The sequence below is a fragment of the Lissotriton helveticus genome, chromosome 7 (genome assembly GCF_964261635.1).
Source record: "Lissotriton helveticus chromosome 7, aLisHel1.1, whole genome shotgun sequence".
In the NCBI taxonomy this organism is placed as follows: domain Eukaryota; kingdom Metazoa; phylum Chordata; class Amphibia; order Caudata; family Salamandridae; genus Lissotriton; species Lissotriton helveticus.
This window is the reverse complement of record NC_136068.1, coordinates 582,473,834-582,494,372: the sequence shown is the minus strand read 5'-3', so window position 1 is coordinate 582,494,372 and position 20,539 is coordinate 582,473,834. Positions and strand designations below refer to the sequence as shown.

Below are 20,539 nucleotides of genomic sequence, written 5' to 3'. Positions count from 1 at the left end.
CCTGCAGTGTCTTCTCCGCGCGGAGGATTATCGGACGGCTGCTCCGCCGGTCCGCCGCTGTGGTGATCCTGTCGGTCTCTGCGTGGGCGCTGGGGTTGCCCCACCTGTCTCCATCCGTCAAGCCAGTCCCGCGCCACCTCTGGGTTATCAAAGAACCACGTTTTTCCATCTGCCACGATCCGCAATTTGGCGGGGAACAGCATCGAGTATGGCAGGCCTTTATCTCGCAGTGCCTTTTTGATCTCAGTGAAGGACTTCCGGCGCCTGGCCACCTCCGCCGTATAATCCGGAAAGAAGGCCAGAGTTGAGTTTTGGATTTTTACTGGTGGCGAGATCCTTGCCGCCTGTAGGATTGCGTCTCTGTCCCTAAAATTAAAGAGTCTGGCCAGTACAGGTCGCGGCGCGGCTCCCGGCTTGGGTGTCCCGCCAGGTACTCGGTGCGCCCTTTCGACTGAAAAAAAGTTTGACAGGCCTTTTGGCCGCAGTTTATTCTGGATGAGGTCCTCGACGTATAAATCCATTGCACCCTTCCCCTCTGTTTCCGGCAGGCCAAGGATGCGTACGTTATTTCTCCTGGAGCGCCCCTCCTGGTCGTCAAGCTTCTCCTGTAGTTGCTTTGTGACTTTTTCCATGCGTTCCATTGCTACTTGTAGGTCCGAAGTGTCCTCTACTAGCGCTTTTGTGACCACCTCAACTTGGGACACCCTTTCCGACATTTTCTGGAAGTCAGCCCGCAACAGGGTGACTTCCGAAGAGATGGAGCCCACTGTTATTTGCACCTCCAAGAGGGTTTTCATTATGTCCTCCAAAGTCACCTTTTTTGTCCCCTCTGTGTCCGGAGCAGAGCCTGCGGAGTGTCGCCCACCCGCCTGGGAGTGTCCGTGTTGCGAGTAGGCAAATTTGTCCAGTTTAGCCTGCGTCGAGGCACTCCTAGTTCCCTTGCCTGCCATGGCGTAGTGTTCTTGGATCGTGGGGCCTGTGTACAGTGGCACCCCTGGCACCACAATTCAATGAGCTGCGTGGCTGTTTCTGTAGGTCGGGGGGGGGGGGGGAGATTCAGTCAAGCCAGTCCGTGCTGGTTCCAGAATCTCAGACCGCTCCACACAGGGTCCTCAGCTAGTAGCTGTACTGCAGTTATTGTGCCCAACACAGTGTCCCGTGCTGTATTCCCGGTGTAGCCACTCCGAACGGTGCCGGTCGGAGAGCACCCCACCGGTTTACTTCAAAGCGGCAGGCCGCTCGGCTGCACCCCCTCTACGTGTTCAGGATAACGCACCTGTATTGAGCGTCTATATGTTGTAGGTTCAAGCAGATTTCAAGTTCACCTGTTCCGACGGTGATGATCTCCAGGGAAGGCGCCCCCCGTCGACTGGTGTCCAGCCCCCCTCCATAGAGCAGGCGGACGCCCCACAGCAGCAGCTTTAGGGTGTCACCAACGTGTTCAGCGTCGTCAATACGCTTCTAGGGGCCGATCCCTCCTGGTAGAGTCCACTGTGGGCACTTGCGTCAGGATCCAGTGGCCCAGTCCTGTGTTTCTCCCCCACTAATCACGTGTGAGGTCGCGATTGTAGTCGCCACTATGCGAGGATGTCAGGGCCCCCAGCGCGATCAGTCTCGGCTCGGGATGTGCGTGTCGGCCCCGTTCCCAAGATGGCGCCCGACTGCGTTTCAGGGGGGGCCACCCTCCAGGTCGCGGAACTCTGCACACCGCAGTTCTTGCCTTCAGGCTGCCTGCTCCGACAGCCCAGGGCGTCCCGTCCCCTCGGGGGCTCGTATTAGCAGTGCGCAGGGCTGGAGTGACCCTCGCCGATGTTCCGTGGGGAGGGGGGGATTCACCTCGTCGAAGCCGGAGAGGGCGCACTTCCGCCGGGACTCCTTAGGTACGCAAGGCCGGTGTCTCCAGGCAGGCGCAGGCCGCAATTCGGCAGTGCTGGACGGAGTAGTTCTCAAACTCCAATTTTCATCGGGATTGGATCAGGCAGTGCCGCACAAGTTCCCGAGTTGATGCTGCTACTTCGGGCAGGCGATTCATCGGATGAATGATCGGATTTCACTAAGGGCCGCTATGCCGTGGGGAGCTCCCGAATCAAGCTGCCGCCATGCTCGGCAGTTGGCCACGCCCCCTGGGTCAACTATTTTAAACCACAATATGCCGATAGCCACCCTGGCTCTGAGATGGAAGGTTTCATGGCTGTATATCCCAAGGATAACTTTTTCGGGCAAGCTGAAGTGTTGTTGGCCTTAAGTGCAGTATCAAGAGGAAGAGCCCCCGGTTTGGATGGGATCCCGGCGGATCTTTTCATTAATGATAAGGAACGCTGGGGCAAATATATCTTGCTTTTGATTAACGCTGTTGCCCAAGGTGGAATTGTCCCGTCATCCTGGAAGGGTGCAATCATTATCGCCGTACATAAGAAAGGCGACCGGGGCTTGCCCGGTAATTACAGACCCATAAGCTTGATAGCTACCATCCAAAAGGTGGTGGGGAGGATGGTGGTGAACAGGCTTATGGACTGGGTTGATGAAAAAAATGCATTATCCCCTTAACAGGCTGGGTTCCGGAAGGCCACTAGTACGGTGGACCAGGTGTTCCGCTTTACTTTGCTACGGTGGCAAACTGTGGTCCTGGGCGGGGGCAGCCTGTACGCTGCTTTTGTGGACTTGCGGGCTGCCTTCGACCTGGTTCCCAGGACTAAGCTGTGGTCAGTGTTGTGGAAACTGGGTCTACCGGAGGATTTATTGACCCTGGTTATGAGGTTGCATGAGGTGAATTTTGCCAGGATACAGTGGGGCAGTCAAGGGGAGGTCTCAGCAGACTTCCCGGTTGAGCGGGGAGTTCGGCAGGGGTGTACTATGGCCCCCCTGCTTTTTTCCTTGTTTATCAATGGTGTAGTAGCTAGAATGCTGTCTGCTAATTTAGACGCCCCCTCGTTGGCTGACATTAAGGTCCCAATATTAATGTTCGCCGACGATACTCTAATTCTATCAAAGACTTAGAGTGGCCTGCAGTGTGCCCTCAACATCTTTGTGGAATTTTGCGGAGAGCATGGTCTTGAAGTCAACGTGGCCAAAACCAAGTTAATGGTTTTTAATCCTCTTCGCAATTTCCGATCCAGGCTGACTATGAACCAACGCCCTTTAGAGGTAGTCAAAGCCTTTACCTACCTTGGTATTTATATAACAAATGATCTTAATTGGTCCCAGCATATTGATCTAGCGATATTAAGACATAGACAATTAGCTGGAGCCCTCGGGGCTGAACACAGAAAATCAAAAACTAAACCTATCATGCCAGCCCTACAGGTCTATGAGGCAAAAACCCTAGGCTCAGCACTATACGGGGCTGAGTTGTGGGGTTTTGGAAAGCTCGATTTATTGCAGAGGTCCGAAAACAAGTTTTTTAGGTCAATTACAGGTCTTCCCAAAAGTACCCCCCTTCTCCCCCTTAGATATGAGCTGGGTAGAAAGGCAGTGGTTGATTTGGCAAAGCTTCGCCCGGTATTGTATTGGAGACGTCTCTGGACTACTCCAGAACTTAAGCATTATGCTGAAGGTTTTTTGGCGTTAATTAAAGGGGATGTTTTCCATAAAATCAAATGGCTAAAAGATCTTAGATCTTTGTTATGTCTGCTGGGTCTCCAAACCCTTTGGGATAACCCGCTAAGTGCACTTTTTCATAATAAAATCACTGTAAAGTAGTTGTATTGGGACCATGTGGCCGAGCGGGACTGGAGAAATACCGACTCTAGATCCATTACAGGATGCTATCTGGAATCTAAAATTTCTCCTGACCTTGAACCTTATTGGGACAAGATAACATAGCCATGGGATAGGAAGCTTTTATGTCAATTGAGGATAGGTACTTTCCCGGTCAGATCCTTAACCGGCAGGCGGCGGGGTTTATCAAATACCTCCTGCCCCGCTTGTGGATCTGCAAAGGAGACTATTGGGCATTTTTTATTCGCCTGTCAAACCTATGCCATCCCTAGGCAAATTTGGTTAAAACCTGCATGTAAAAACGTAGGTACGAACAGTAGTATCGTAGCTTTGAGAATCATTTGTACTAGCTCTTGTTTGCCGTTGGCCATAGTCGTAGCGAAATTTATGGGGTGGGCTTGGTCTATTAGGAAAAAATTGTTGGCCGAGTAACTCTGTATATTAGGATGGATTTATTGAAGTTTTATGATGTAGTCTGTATTTTATATTGTATGTATATATGTATATGTTTTTTATGTAAAGTATTCGCTTTTATTTGTTCGAGGCAACCATTTAATACTGTTTTAATATTTTTGTATGTATTGTGCTTTTATGAGAATTTTTCGAAAAAACCCTCTTTGAACTTGAACTTGAACTTGTATGTATTTCTGGTGACATTTTAATATCAAAAATATCATAGTGACTTGTGTTGTTGTGGAGAATGGTTAATAGCATGAGGAATGTTTAAGTTAGTTTTGGTTTTCATTGGGGCTCGTTAGTGAACGTAAGCCCAATTTATGGGTTAGAAATATTTAGGTAAAGTGACTTCGCTATATTTTGCGTGGTTTCTAGGAAAAAAAAGAAATTGAGCGGTTACTGTGGGGGCATAAGCAGTCTCATCGGGCTCATGCTCGGTAACGGTGTCCAGCACCATCCTGTGATTGCGTGAGCCTCCCCTCACTTGCGCGGTGCAGGTCGTGTGTCGGATTCTTGTTGGTGCATCCGGAACAGTGGTTTGTTCCTCGGAGGCGTCCGTAGTGGCTATTGTGATGTCGATAAGCATGTTTACGTGACAGGGTGGCCTTAAGAGATATTTTGAAAAATAAATTGTTTATACTGGAGAGCATTGATTTGAAGGAGTATAGTGCCATTTTAGGAAAGGAAGAGATGATCATTACCTCGGGCCAACGGTCCAAACGGCTGTTTTTTCACCGCGATTTGAGAGTCGGCAGGTTAGGCTGGATCACAGTCGTTTTTTTCAGGGAGATGTGTACTTTACATTAAAAAAAAGAAGTGGTCACAAATGAACATTCATATACACTCTGTACACTGTGAATCTTATCAGCTTGATGGCCTTTTTTGCATGCTACGACTTCCTTGCATTGTAATGACAAATGACGCTCTTGAAACCAATAAAACAAATTTGAAATAAAAAAAAGAAGTGGTTTAATGAAGAAAGTTCTGCCTTGAGTAGGAATACATTTTAAGCAGATTTATTGGTAAAAAAGAATTATTGATATATATGTATATATATATATATATATGCCAAAAGACGCTATCCATCACGCTCCTTCACCACCACGGTAGCGAAATAACGTCAGCGAAACCACAGTTAAGTGCAAAATCTTCAGTGCTTTATTCGTGCTCTAGTTCCAGCCAGCAACTGTCATGACGCATTTGGCCTCTCGTAGAGGTTTGATCACATGTATATATATATATATAAAGAAATGAGTGAAGAGGGTGAGTCTTCAGGTGTTGGGGATGCAAGAGAGTTGTTACATGAGGACATAAGGGTCTCTATTAAGGAGGATTTTGATTGTGTTTTCAGAAGGAAATGAACGTCCGTGGATTTTTCTGAGGATGAATATTGGTCACTGGATGAAGATGAGGGAAATGAGGACAGAGGTTATGGAAAGAGGAGAAGGAAGACCAAATATGTTGAAGTTGGTGTCAGATTTCTGTCTAATGATAGAGGTTAGCCTAGCACCACAAGTGATAACAGTGTCCAACGCGGCACAAAAGACGGTGTCCTTAGCGGCACAAATAAGAATAAGGATGTTCCTGAAGATGAATACGGCCAGGATTTATGGGATAACAATGATGAGTTTGTTCTGGACGATTATGTTGATGACGGATGGGACCAGAATGTATATAAGATTGAAAAGGATAGAAAGGAAAGGGGGATCGTTAAGGATCCAAAAGGAGAGGATATGTTCAGGATATGTTTTATGAAAAGGCATCCCAGAAGTGCTGACTTCTTGAAACTATAGGTCAGGAGACCGTTAGAGAAAAAAGCCAGGCTGTGATGAGGGTGGCATGCTCTTGGCCTGTTGTCGAGAATAAAACTTGTGTAACACCAGATTTGGATCCTGATTTAATTGGCTTTTTGTTGTGATCCAGGAAAAGGTTAGAGAGGGCACTTAAGCTTTGTTAGGATCGTTTATTGGATATATTGGGGCCATTAGCCAAGATCTTGGACATGGCTGAGGAAGCACAGATGAAATCTGTGCAGGTGGACAACGAGTTGCTGTGTTGATGGCCTCAAGGAGCAGTTTCTTTCCCCAGAAACGCAAATGCAGCATTTATGGCTGAGAGGGGTAAGGCGATTTTGATGAGAATAATCCCTAAGTTGGAGGATTTTGCCAATAAAGAACCTTCAGAAGACCCTATGGGGAATTTATTTGGAGAAGGATTGGTGAAAGGGGTAGGAAAGTATGTATCTACTTTTACCAGCTTAGATAAGGCTCAATCCTCACTAAGAAGAGTGTTTGGGTGCCGTGTTTTTGATCAGTGTATTCAAAGAAGGAAAATGACTCGGTCTCATTTTTTGTTTCGGGCCACTCTATTTATTTTTGAGAGCCCTACAGCATCTAGATAGACTTCTTCTTAGATGCATGCATTGATCCACAATGATTTCATTATTAAACGTGATACATTTAAACAATTTCAATGTCGAAGTATTGACACACCGTAATACATGTGAAAATCATATGTGACTGAAAACAATTCAAATCAAAACAATAATGTATAAACAAATTAATTTAGACATACTTCATACAATTTAAACTTCATATTTACAGTGAGTACACCAGTGTTTTTGATCAGGCCAGGGCAAGGGGACGTTTCCATGGCCGACCATTTGCAAGATCCCAGTACCAGTCCCAGGGTCATGGTGCATTCAGGGGCTTTCAATCCGCCACAGGATTTTATCCCCAGAATTGAAGAACAGGTAGGACTCACCAGACCAGAGGAAGGGTATTGTTTGCTCAAGGATTTAAGGGTGAGTATGATGACAGATTTTACTTCTATCCCAAAAAAGTTAAGCAGACGGTTAAAGTGGTTTGTGAACAATCGGAATATTTTAACAAAGGATTTGTTGGTGCAACTCACAGTGCAAGGATATGTTTTAGAGTTCAAAGAGGAACCAAGACAGATGGAAGAGCCAAGACAGATTGTCTTTCAAGAGGAGTTACAGAATTTAGTGATAGCAGAGGTGCAAGAAATGTTAGAGAAAGGTGCTATAGAGAGAGTACCAGAGGAAGGTTGAGTTTTTGTAAGTACAATCTTTTTGGTCAAAAAGAAGGACAAGGGATGGCGGCCCATGATAAATTTGAGAGAGTTAAATCAATTTCTCGTTAACAGGCATTTCAGGATGGAGGGAATCCATCTCTTGAGAGATATTTAGCAAGAGAACAATTGTTTGGTAAAATTGGACTTGAAGGATACGTATTTTACAATTCCAGTAGCGAAAGAGAGTCACAAATGTCTTCAGTACAGGTGGTTAGAAGTTCTATAACAGTTTGCATGCCTACCGTTTGGGCTTGCGTTGGCATCTTGGTGTTTTACAAAGGTTTTGAGACCAGTGGTGAAGGTTTTCAGGTAGAGAGGTATACGGATGATTTTTTAATAATGTCACAGAGTCAGAAGGATTTGAAAGAGCAATTGCCTTTGACTGTATGTCTTTTGGTAGGACGGGGGTTTCTTATTAACAGAGAGGTCAGTTTTGGAGCCCAGACAATGTTTGAAGTTTTTGGGTTTCATGGGGAATACGAAGGAGACAACTTTGAGTTTACCAGAAAAGAAGGTGGTGAAGATAAAGTTGGAAGTGAAGAAACAAGCTGTTACTTTTAAGGACTCTGGCGAAAGTGATTAGGTTGTTTTCTTCTTCAATTTAGGCGGTTTTCCAGGACCTCTGCATTACAGTGCTTTACTAAGATTGAAGGCGGTAGTTTTAAGGAAATGATTGTGGTATGGAGATCAGATTTTTCTCTCAGAGGAGGCTCAGGAGGAATTAATGCGGTGGCTGGAGAATCTGGAAGTCTGGAATGGGCGTACGATATTTGGAGTATGTCCAGATTTTGCCTCTTTAGATGGGGGCTTGTTTGTAGCATCAAGAGACTGGTGGCAGAAGATCTTGGCTGGAGACTTCAGAACGTATAAATGGATTAGAAATGAAGGCAGGACTTTTTGCTTTACAAAGTTTTGAGAGAAAGTTGAGGAACTTCAATGTTTTAGTGAAGATGGACAATGTCTTGGCAGTACAGTATATAAACCGATTGGTAGGAAGCAGGTCGAAGAATTTGACTCCAATTGCGAAACAGATTTGGAGTTATTGTCCGGAGCAAATGATTGGGTTACAGACTGAGTATTTCCCTGGGCAAGACAATTTAGTGGGAGACTGGAATTTGAGATATCTCTGGTATTACAGCGATTGTAAGTTGGATGCTCGGATCTTCCAGAGGATCTTTCAGGTTTGGGGCCTCTGGAGGTGGATTTGTTTGTATCGGTACTGATGTTCCAGTTAACTCGTTATTACAGCTGAAGGCCAGATCCTCTAGCAGAGGAGGTGGATGCTCTTCAACAGAATTGGAGAATGGTACGGGGTTATGTTGTTCCACCATTTGCAATGCTACAGAAGGTATTGTTGATGTGATGGTAAGGAGGCTCAAATGCCTTTTTGGGCAGATCAAACTTGGTTTCTAGGGCTGTTGGAGCTGGCAGTAGAGGAACCTTATTTGATTCCTGTTATACCTGGCACCATTGGTGTGAGTCTCCATTCCATTTTTTGCTGTTGCCCCCTGTGTTTTTGCTATGTTTTTGCTGGTCTAGATGCTTTGGGCACTTTGCCACTGCTATTCAGTGCCAACATGCAAGTGCTCCCTATTGTAAATTGTTGTAGTGGATCAGTGACTCCATGATTGGCTATTTGATTTACTTGTCAGGCCCTAGTACAGTGCACCATGTGTGCCCAGGGCCTGTTAATCAAATGCTGCTGCTGGGCTTGCAGCACCGGTTGTGCCACCCACAGAAGCAGCTGGTAAAATGTGACTCAGGCCTGCCATTGCAGAGCCTGTGTGCAGCCTGGGGCTGCCATGTGGACTTGGCAAGTGCACCAACTTGCCAGTCCCTACACCTTCCCTTTTCTACATGTTAGTCACCCCTAAGGTAAGCCCAAGGTACCCCCAGGGGCAGGGTGCATTGTATGTAAGAGGTAGGATATGCCCTGATGTGACTGGCATGTCCTGATAGTGAATTATAGCCAATTTTGTTTTTCACTATTGCAAGGCTAACTGTTCCCATAGGTCAGAATGGACAGTTTGATCATAAAATCTTATAATCCTAACTGACTCAGGGAACTAGGTAGAAATTCGAGTTTAGTATGCCTGAATTCAGAATGATAACATACATCTTTTAGTGAAGTTGTTTTATACATTCTGTGTTTGAAAATACCACCTTTAGAAAGTAGGTGTTTTCTTGCCTAACCATCCAGCCTGCCTCTGCTAGTTTGTGTATTCCACGTCTGGTTTGTGAGTGACAGGGGCTGGGGTGGCTTCAGGAGACATGGTGAGTCAGCACTAAGCTAAATAGACCTATCTGCTTTGGGATTGGTGAGAGGCGTGGCACCTGGGCCTGAATAGGGCTGTGCCTGCCTTCCACAATGCTGAATCCACCTCCTGTGGTGTGTCTGGTGACCCTGGCCCACACTGACAAAGGCAGAAGTTGTGCACTGGCAGAATGCACCCAGAACTGGTTTCGACTAGGTACAGACACTCTCTGACTTCAGAAACAAAGGATTTGAGTGTATAAAAAGGGGAACCCAGACCCCAGAACTTTAGATCACTTCTGGGAATCAAGACAAACCTTTGCTGAGGAGAAGAACCAGGAAACTAAAGGAGGAGACTACCCCTGTGCTGTGTACTGTTTGGGGTTGGCCTGCAGTGTTTACTTCATTGCCAAAGAAAGGAGAAAAAGGACTGAGTGTGCTTTCATCATCTTGAAGAAGAATCTCCAAGGGCTTGAACTGTGCTTGCCTCCTGCCTGAAGTCTCGGGGATACAAGACTTCTCCACCAGCTCCCCCCTGAATTCCCTTGCTGGGACGTGAAGTGCCTGCTGGTGTGCTGGGCCTTCTAAGAGACTGCGTGTTGCTGGCAGCTGGAAGCATGACTCAACAAAGAAGAAGCGTGTCACAGCAGCAGCAGTTGTCGTTGCATCGCCGAGTAAGCATGCCGCAGCTGTTGCCATCGCATCACCAAAGCAATTTGCATCACTGGAGAAGCATGCCGCCGCTGCAGAGGTCGTCGTCACATCCCCAGAGAAGCATGTCGCTGGGCCTGTTTCGGCTCAGAAGTTCATCGAGTTGCCGCACGGCCGTCGGGCATGCACGCATCGCATCTACGTTGTCGCACCGTAGCCAGGATGCCATTTTGCCGCATCGCACCAGAGCGTCATCGCATCGGATCGCAGTAAGAAACCGTCAACTCCCCACACAGAAAGGAAGCGAGCCTCAACTCCCCTGCGCAGCAGTAAGGAACCGACGCATCCACTCCACTGAGTGTAAGGAACAGCGCATCACCTTCCCTGTGACCCTTTTGTTTGTTTTGCGTTACGCATCCCAGGTACTTTGAGAGTAAAGTGTTGCTTTTACAATCTAAAGCTATATCTACCATTTTAAAGTCTATTTTTGATTACAGTATTGTGGATTTTTGTTGTTTGGTCTTGTGTTAGGTCTAGTAAAGATTACTTATTTTTCTAAACTTGTGTGGTGTTCATTTGTAGTGTTTTCACTGTATTACTGTATGTGTTCACAAATGCTTTACACGCTGCCTCTGAGATAAACCTTTCTGCTCATGCCAAAATACCAAGGGGGTGAGCAGGTTTTTTTAGGAGTGTAGCTCCTTACCCTGACTAGAAGCAAGGATCCCTATTTGGACAAAGGTACCTACCTCTGCCAACTAGAGACCCCCATTTCTCACAATTTCAGAAACAGAGGACGTGCTTTTAGGGCCAGAAGGAGATCTGTGTCCTTTGGTCATGGAAGGGGCTTTGAGCCTTCTTGTTACGAGGATTTCAGGAAAGGAGACCAGTTTGCAGGGCTTTGGAAGCAAGCCCAGGAGTTACTCAGGAAGTCTTGGGCACCAGTTACAAATGGAAAAGATGGGTGTGTTGGTGCATGGAAAGGGGTTTTGATTCCGTGGAAGCATCTGCTATAGAGCTTTAATTTTTTTAACCAGTTTTGTTTGAAAGAATTTAGAGTTACAGAAATATAAATTGTTATAGGTCTGTGGTTGCAGGGGGTCATAGTTTAGTAGTAGGCCGCTCTATAGAAAGAATTCTGTTGTTTTTTAGAGTAATGAAGGGTATTATGTTGCTGAGGCCTCCTAAGCCTAGATACAGTTGTATGTGGGATGTGAGTTTGTTTCTTTGATTACTTGAAGGTTGGCCAGTGAATACGTTTTTGAGCTTGAAACAGTTGTCAGGGAAGATGGCAACTTTGTTGTGTTTGATCTTTTTCCGGAGGGTTTCGGATGTAAGAACTTTGGAGGTAGGTAATAGGTTTCATAATCCAGAAAGAGTAATTTTTCAGATCACTAAGAGGACAAAGACTTTGTCTTCTTCTATATTCTACTCAAAGTTTGATGACCATCTTAAATTGTGGGTGGTGAGATGTATGAGAGAATATGAGAATAGAATGGAAGAGTTCAGAAGGGACGGAGATAGTCAGTTTTTGATTTTGTATGTAAAACCTTTCAAACCAGTAAGTTCGGCAACGTAAGCCCGTTCGGTGAGGAGTTGTATGCTTGAGGCAGGTGTTGATTTTCTGAAATATGGGACGCATTCAGTGAAAGAGCAGTGGCAAGTAAGGTATTAGAATCCATTATGCTTCAGGTGAAATCCGGCTCCCCCAATGACCCTGCACCCCCACGCACCCTGTTGCCAGTCACTGGCAACATTCTACCCACCATACTTGATCTGCTCAATGCCTCCATGTCCGCCGGCATTGTCCCTCTCCCCAGAACCTCGCCATGGTTAAGGCCCTTCTGAAAAACCTAACCTAGACCAAGATAATCCCAGTAATTATCGGCCAATCTCCCTGTTACCTTGGCTGAGCAAGATCCTTGAGAAACATGTCAACACAGTACTGGTAGAGTTCTTTGAGAACAACCACTTGCTCGATCTCTCCCAGACAGGATTCCGCCCCATGCATGGGACCGAAGCCGCCCTTCTTGCAGTAACGGAAGAGGCCAGGAAGATCCTGGATCAAGGAGGCTCTGCAGCAATCATCCTCCTTGACTTAAGTGCTGCATTCGACACTGTAAATCACGACATTCTATTACACCGACTTACCAGCTTAGGAGTCTCAGGAAATGCCATCACCTGGTTTAAATACTTCCTGACAGACCACTCTTTCCAGGTTTTAGAGGGAGAAATCACCTCTCTTAGCAAGCCTTTGGGCTGCGGTGTGCCTCAGGGCTCTTCCCTGAGCCCTTCGCTATTTAATAAATATAAGAGCCCCCTAGCTGAGATTGTCCGTCCTTTCGGGATAAAAATCATCACTTATGCCGACGACACTCAGCTAGTGGTGGCCCTCAACCAGCCAAACACTGCCATAACAACCTGAGTGGATGCTTGGAAGAGTTGGCCAAATGGATGACACTCTCATGTCTCAAATTGAACTGAGACAAAACTGAGCGGATGCTCTTAGGTAGTACCCCCAAGCCTACCATTGACTCATTGTGGCCCATCTGCCTCGCCCCTGCTCCAACGCCAAAGGACACAGTCAAAAGCTTGGGCATCTGGCTGGATAACTCCCTTAACTTTAACTATCAAGCAGCTAAACTTGCAGGCACCTGCTACGGTCTACTCAGGCTTCTCTGAAAAATTCTCCCCCTACTGCCATTCCAGGCAAAACAGATTATGGTCCAGGGTCTCATCCTATCACGCCTGGATTTTGGGAATGCTCTCTATTTAGGTGCCCCTCAGTCCACATTGTGCAAGCTCCAGGTCATCCAAAACTGTGCAGCCCGAACACTCCTCCAGATTCTCTGTCGACTTTCAATTAAATCTGGACTAAAGAACCTTCACTGGCTTCCAGTTAGGGAAAGAATTGAATTCAAGGCCTTGTGCATTGCCCACCGAGCCTTTTGGAAGATGGGCTTTGCCATTAATCAATCATTGATTACTTCCTACCACCCGAATAGACAGCTCAGATCAGCATCTTCCTTCCTCACTATTGTACCCAGGATAAAAAGAGCCAGATGTGGTGGCCGCTCCTCCTCCTATAACTCGGCCAAACTTTGGAACTCCCTCCCCTTCCATCTGCGAACAGAGCCCAATTTACTCCCCTTTCGTAAGCTTTGTAAAACACTGCTCTTCGATAAATCTGAATAGTCTTTAACTGTTCGCCTGCACACGTTGTCTGTAGCGCTAGGACGCCTGAGGGTAGCTATCGCGCATAACAAATGATCTTTTCATTTCATGCATTAATTTCATCTGGCATAGAGATCCTAGCCAAGACATGGATAAGGCAGATGACATATAGTATTAGAAAGCCATCATTTTTTTAATATTAATTAAAAACATATATATCAATTCTGGACAAAGGGAAATTGCTGTTTATTTTCAACATGCAGAGGGGGATATATATTTTCTCTGTATTTGCAAATGGATTGCTATTTTGGTATGTTCTATGGATTTTTCCATTATTTGTATTGTTATCAACCTTTTCTACCTGATTAAATAAATAAAATATATATTTTTTTAAAGTATTGGTAGAAAAGGTCTTTCTTACATCTTCATATATACTCGTTGTTTTCTTTTAATCTCAGCTGTCACATAAGATACATAACATCACAGTTATTTATTTTCATTTATTCCTACTTAGGCAATAATTAAGCTACAGTTATGGGCTTTGAAGACCTATATGGGTTGCAGGTGCGTGCTCCACATCAAAGGAAGCCTTGGAAGATACCATGTATTTCTCCCCACAGCTATCAGGCCCGAATCTGGGATGTCGTGGTGGCCATAGCATCTTTTAGCTCCAGCATCATCTCAGTGTTTCAGGTTAGTTCTACAAATACCATACTGTAAGTAACCTTACTTTAAGAAACAACAGGCTTTCCAACTTTTTAATTGATTAGCCATTTACCATGCTGATGTCTGTCTGCAAAAATAACCACTTTCTTGCGGGCATGATCTATCCAGTTCATCCTTTTCAGCATTCTATTTAAATATAGAACTGTCACCATCTAGATGTCACTGGAGTGCTATGAATTGTTTTGTATTTGTCTGTTAAATTAGTGCAAGGTTCCTATTTTACACAAATAGTTCAGGCTCTGATTTTATTTCTTTAATGGGCCGCAGTATTGTTCATGCTGCATACGTTGAGAAATGCACCAAAGAAAGACTATCTTCATTTAATAGGAGCAAATAACAAACCCACTTAAAAACGAAAAGATAAGTTGAGGGTCAGCATTGCTCTTTTTTCTTTTCAGTATTTTTTTTGTCAAACATATTTTTATTGTAGATTCTGACATAGTACAGCATATGGGATTACCATCAGTGTACCCCACACAGGGGGCGTTGCAAAAACCACTAAGGGTTGTCCCTGACCCATTCTCATTGTAGTGCATAACTAAAGGGTACAGTTTCTAGCATTACTGGGGCTTAGGGTACATCCCTGTGTTCCGTACAAAAAAAATCAAACGAAGTAAGACAATGTCCCATCTTTCTTTTGGGATGGCTCGTCCTTCATTCCTTCTAGTCAGAAGGCGTTACATAGAGAGTACTACGAGTCATATAGTAACAGCTCTTTTCAGTATTTTTTAAATCTAGAGGTTAATATTAGTTCTTTAACTGCCTCTGAGCATGTGCACAGTTAATATGAAAATGGGCCCTGGAGCTTATTAGTAACAAACAATGGCAAAGCCCTTTGGTTTGAGTTTAATATGATAGTGTATGCAAACATTGGTATGCTGAAATTACATTTCTGTGCAGTAGCACTTTACAGCTAGACTTACTTATTTGCCAGTGCTTGGGAGTGGTATTAGTAATGTGATGGTGGCAGGGCTTTAAGTGGGATGAAAAAATTGGGGGGAGGGCTCTCAAGGGGGCGTGACCAATGTAATTAAGGGCGTAAGCTAAAAGTTTGTGCTTAGCATAGTGTGCCGCCGACTGGTATTCTGTTGTTTCTGTTATTGCATCCAGATTTATGATACAACAAGTAACATCATACTTACAAGTCAGGACTATCGGCTTTGTCAATGGTTGTTAGTTGCATACGATAAATAAGCAACAACTGTGGCTTGCATATAATATTGAAAAAGCTTCCACTTAAAAGCCCAGGTGACACCACGACAATGTTGCTGCTCCTTTGTTTCGAAAAGAGAAGGGAAACCCAGAGAGAAAAGGACTCTCTTTAAGTATTTCCCTTCCTCTATAACGCTCGAAAAACAAAAAGGACCTCCTGTGCCAGGGCACAAAACAGAGCCCGATAGAGACCCGTTTCGAGGCCTCCTTAAAAAAACTGCTGGTGATCAGACCCGGTGAGACCCGGCCCACTTAAAGCCCTGGATGGTGGTACTAGTGGAGTTGTGGCGAGTTAATATGGGTGGTTTAGGTATTGTTGGTGGTGGTATTTGTGAGATTGGTGGTGTTATTTGTGGTGTTATTTGTGAGATTGGTGGTGGTGTCTGGTGGTATTTTTATTAGTTTACTGAGATGGTCTTGCAACATTTTCCCAAATCAAAACAATATCAATAATAAATTAAATACATTATAACCAATAAAATGTCATGAAAACGTGATTATTATTTTTGAATATTATTTACAAAGGATGCGTATTAGATTGCTTTAGAGATCAACACTTAAGCATCAATTTGATTAAAAATGTCATATTTCATAAAGGCATTAATAGCTGTTTACACTGAAGCAAAGCAGCAAACAGACCATTAACAGATGCACAGCATCAAATTTAACAGCTCAAATAGAGAACCCAGCCATTCCTTTAATGGCTATCATCAACCCTATAATTTGTCAGGCTGGAGTTACACCTATCTAAGACAAAAAAACTGCAAATACTTTTTCTTGTTTGTTCGACACTTTAGGTAGGGGAAGACTTTGCTATGACATAGTGTAGACAAAAAAATGGAAAACAATATATTTGACTGTGTAAGTACATTAAGTCACTGGGTGTGATGTGTTTCACATCCAGATCTCTGAACTGTTACTTTTGAAAAAGTCAATGTTAATAATGATACATTCACATGTAAGAACGAAATTGCATCTCTATTCAAATGTACGCATCTTGCACTCTCCACTAACCCTGACTCAGAAATACATGGTTAGGCAGGCTCTGAGACCTATGTCTGAGTTTACTGATTGACAGGTCATATGTGGGGTGGCATATAGCCGACAGACAAATGCGTGAACAGGAAGCTCGGGTCAATCCCACAGATAGGCACTGTGACACCACAATGGGAGAGTGGCTTAATAAAGCACACATGGCCGGAGGGGTACGTGCATTCCCAAAATAACACAAAGCAGATGGCACACAAAGTTAGGCAAACACACCCAATCAGGACACAGCACACACAGTACACACAGTGATGACCCGCCTTTCATGCTGGATATCTGGAGACGTTACCCACTGGCCCCAATGTGTCCACGCAAGGTCGAGGTCCACCTGCATTTGTTATCAGAGGCTTTATTTATGACTCTAAACACTAGGCCTGTATTCTTTACCAAAAAAGGATGGCAGAAACATTTTATGATACCCAAAGAATGGTTGAAAACCTTGTTGAGATTGATTAGACTTTGACTTAGTCCTCAGACGCGCTTCTGTAACTGCACTTCCTGCCGAAGCGTTTAATTAAACCAACTGGTACTGTTTTGTCAAACCCCTCTTGTCTTTTGTTGTTTCAAGGTAATTTCATATTCAAGCAGCACTTTGGTGAGCCTGATAGGAGAGATTGGTACCTCAGACCCAACTGGAGCTGAAGGAAGGGAACCCCGCCCAGATGGATTCACATTTGTGCAGCAAGGAATGTGAGCAAACACTGCAATAAATTAGAAGTTCTCCAGTATTAGGGGTGTCTTTCATAGATTCACATGCTTGAATATTCCCCGTCGTCGAAGTGGGAGTCCCACGGTACATAAAATAGCAGTAACATATGCATGTATACATGAAAATATCATAAATAAAATATACATACATATAATGTAATAAAATGTAAATTTTAAAAGTACCATAGAACATTATAAGCCCATTGAAAAGCCTAAGGGAGAACTCACTTTAGTAGCATATTAGTGTCATTATGTGTTGGTTCACATTCCAGCCAATCAGGCTGTAGCCTCCTCTAGAACCTTCTCCTCAGAAGCCCAAGTCCTCAGATTTTCTATCGCACGTCGTGTGAAGGGAGTCTCCCTGAGCTCTGCTCAGTTTTTTCTTCAACTCTAGCTGTTTTTTCTTCAGAAAATGTCTTCAAATAGGAAATCTTTATTTAAAGCCTGCCCTTCTTGTGGTAAACTGCGCCTTTTCCATGAGGATCCACACAGTAAATGCATTTACTGTCTCTACCCAGACCACGAGGTGAAAAACTGTAAGTACTGTCGCACTTTTCCTCCCAGAACTCTGAGGGATAGAGAAGCCAGTCTCCTTCTGTGGCTACAGAAGTTGAAGACTTCAGAGTCTGTGGTTTCTGAGGTAGAAAGTTTGTCATCTGGCGTTTCGAAATCCTCTCAGAAGCGTGGGTCTGAGACTGGAGTCCTCCAGGGTTGTCTCCCCACAGGATTCGCTTCAGGGCACGTCTACGGGACCTGGTTCTCTGACGTCTGCGCCCAAAGCCTTGCCTTCCACTTTTAAATCTGGCATTGGCTCGTCGACGGGCTCGTCGCCGCGTCCGTCGACGTCTTCAGCGACGACGAAGTCGGTGACTGTAGCCTCTACGTCGACGACGACATGTACTATGTCAACCAGTGCTACGTCGACGAGGATCATCTCGTCGACGATAGCCCAGGAGGTGAGACCCATTGCTTCTATTGTGAAGATCTTGTCGACGAGTGTCAAATCAAAACCGTCGACGAAGAAGTCATCGTCGACGCTTCCCTCGTCGACGCGAACCCCGTCGAGGAAGATCAAGTCATCATCTAAAAGCAGCTCGTCGATTGGCCCATCATCGTCTACGTCTGTCTCGTCGACGGCGCCTCCGTCGACGACCATCTTATCATTGTCGGTGACTTTGTCGACGGCTATCATCCCGTCGAAGCCTTCAATTTCAGCGTTGATTACATCTATGGCGACGACACAGACGCCTCAGGTTGATTCTAAGACTGCTGCATTTACGTCAACGGGCTCGTTGACGTCTCATCAACCTTTGCCACAGCTTACACTTTTACAGTGGTTACTGCTTCTTCTTTGAGGACAGTACCTCTCATTCAACTGAGTCCAGTGAGAAGTGGAACTCATCTTCCAGACCAATTGTTTCAGTCTGGTGAGGAAGAATCCGGAAACGATTCAGAGGTGGAACAACTATTCGGCCAGGCATCTAGTCCATCTGATTTGCACATTAAGTGCCAGGAGTATAGTGATGAGGGTGACGAAGTGGTTAACGTCGAAGATGGGAACAAATTATTTCCTGTTAATGAATCAGAACCAGTTACTTCGGAGCCGGTTACGCAAATACCATTATCTTTGGTCATGAATCTGCAGCACATGCTAGATGACTATAACCGCAGGGTCCCTCCATCTACACCTGCCTCTCCAGCACCACAACTTCCTCCACAGCCTCAACCTCAACTTCCTCAAGCACCTGCACCTGTACCACCAGCATCACCGGGGGGTACTCGTCCTGACACCGACAACGAGGATCCTGATCCTCGCAACACTGATGACAACGACAATGACGTCGATATGGATGAGTGGGACAATTACAGGGCTCAAACACCTTCCACACCGCCCACCTCACCTCTAGCATCGCCTCCAGTGGATATTGCAAATTTCCATAATTTGATGGTCCGTGCTGCAAAGCGTTTTCATCTCACTGTCGAAAAACAACAAGATTAAAGTGAATGCTTCTTGTATGATTTTAAGGGCAATCCCACACAATACCAATCATTGACTATATTTGGTAGGCGGGCCTTAAGTTAATGGAACATCCAAATTCGGTACCTGTAGTTTTGCCCAGATTGGACAAAAAATATAAGGCTCCGGCGTCTTCCCCGGCCTGTTTGGTGTCACAACCGAAAGCAGATTCGGTTATAACTCAGGCAGCACAGAAAAGATCCCGCAATCCTGCTACACCACTCACGTCTCCTCCTGATCAGGAAGGCCGTAAGTTGGACTCCATAGGCAAAAAATGTACAACCATGTCGGCTACTACTGTGAGGGCGGCTAATACCTTGGCTATTTTGGGCCGTTACGACCGCCAGATGTGGTCCGAAATTGCCCCACTGATTCCTCAAATACCCGATGTCATCCGTGCAGAAGCGCAGGCCATTATTCAGGAGGGAGAGATAATTTCATCCGAAATTATTGATTGCGCGCCCGACATTTCCTCCACGGGTTTTCGTCAATTTGCTGGGGCTGCAGTCTTGAGGCGTCAAGGCTGGTTGAAGTCTACCATCTTCCGTCCAGAGGTACAGGCAAAAGTCCTGGACTTGCTGTACGACGGGGATTCGTTGTTTGGCAAACATGTAGATGATGCCCTTGAGGCGATAAAAAAGGACACCGACACTGCAAAGTCCTTAGCTACCCTCCAGTATAAGAAACGGCCCTTTCGGGGGGCACGAGGTACAGGCGGAGGTTCCTCTACTTTTCGAGGATCAGGTCAATATCGTTCATACAACACCTACAACGATAACCGGCAGAGGGGTTCCTACCAATCCCAGAATCGTCAGTCCACCGCCAGACCATACCAATGAAAAACAACATATAGAGGTGGCTCAAACAATAAGAAGCAGTGACAGTCTCAGTTCCTTTCTTCTGCCGACTGTAAATCTTGGAGGTCGCATCTCAAAGTACTTTTGCAAATGGTCTGAAATCACCTCCGCCAATGGGTCCTGGATGTTATCTCCAAAGGACATACCCTGGAGTTCACAAAATTCCCTCCCACACGTCCACCTTCGGGGCCACCCTCTCCCCATCTCAAAGAACTTTTGGCCCAGGTGAAATTGATGATCAAAAAAGGAGCCATCGAAGTAGTGCCGCAAGGTCAAAGCGGCAAGGGGTTTTATTCCCGATTTTTCTTAGTCAAGAAAAAGTCGGGGGAACGGCGTCCAATTTTGGATTTACGGGCCCTGAACAAATTTATCATTTTGAAAACTTTTCAGATGTTAACTCTGCTTCAAATTCTGAATTATCTCAATCCAGGGGAATTCTTTTCAACGATCGACCTCCAAGACGCATATTTCCATGTGCCAATTCACCCTAGACACAGGAAGTATCTACGCTTCACAGTCGGCCAGCTGCACTTCCAATTCAAAGTCCTACCATTCGGCCTTCGATCAGCGCCGAGGGTCTTTACCAAGATCTTGGCCCCGGTAGCTGCCTTCCTGCGTCTGCAAGGC

At 45.3% G+C, this 20,539-nt stretch overlaps 1 protein-coding gene across 7 annotated transcripts in view; it reads left to right on the top strand.

Moving 5' to 3' along the window:
• LOC144768773 (uncharacterized) overlaps positions 1–20,539 on the top strand; it is a 9,320,023-nt gene that overhangs the window by 320,344 nt on the left and 8,979,140 nt on the right. For 6 of the 7 annotated variants that reach the window (XM_078652700.1, XM_078652694.1, XM_078652695.1 and 3 more), the window contains one exon: positions 13,860–14,038. In XM_078652700.1, coding sequence (XP_078508826.1) covers positions 13,880–14,038 — 159 coding nt within the window. In that variant the 5' untranslated portion in view covers positions 13,860–13,879. Of the gene's footprint in view, positions 1–13,859; positions 14,039–20,539 lie in introns of those variants that run through there. The other variant, XM_078652701.1, reaches the window with a different exon arrangement.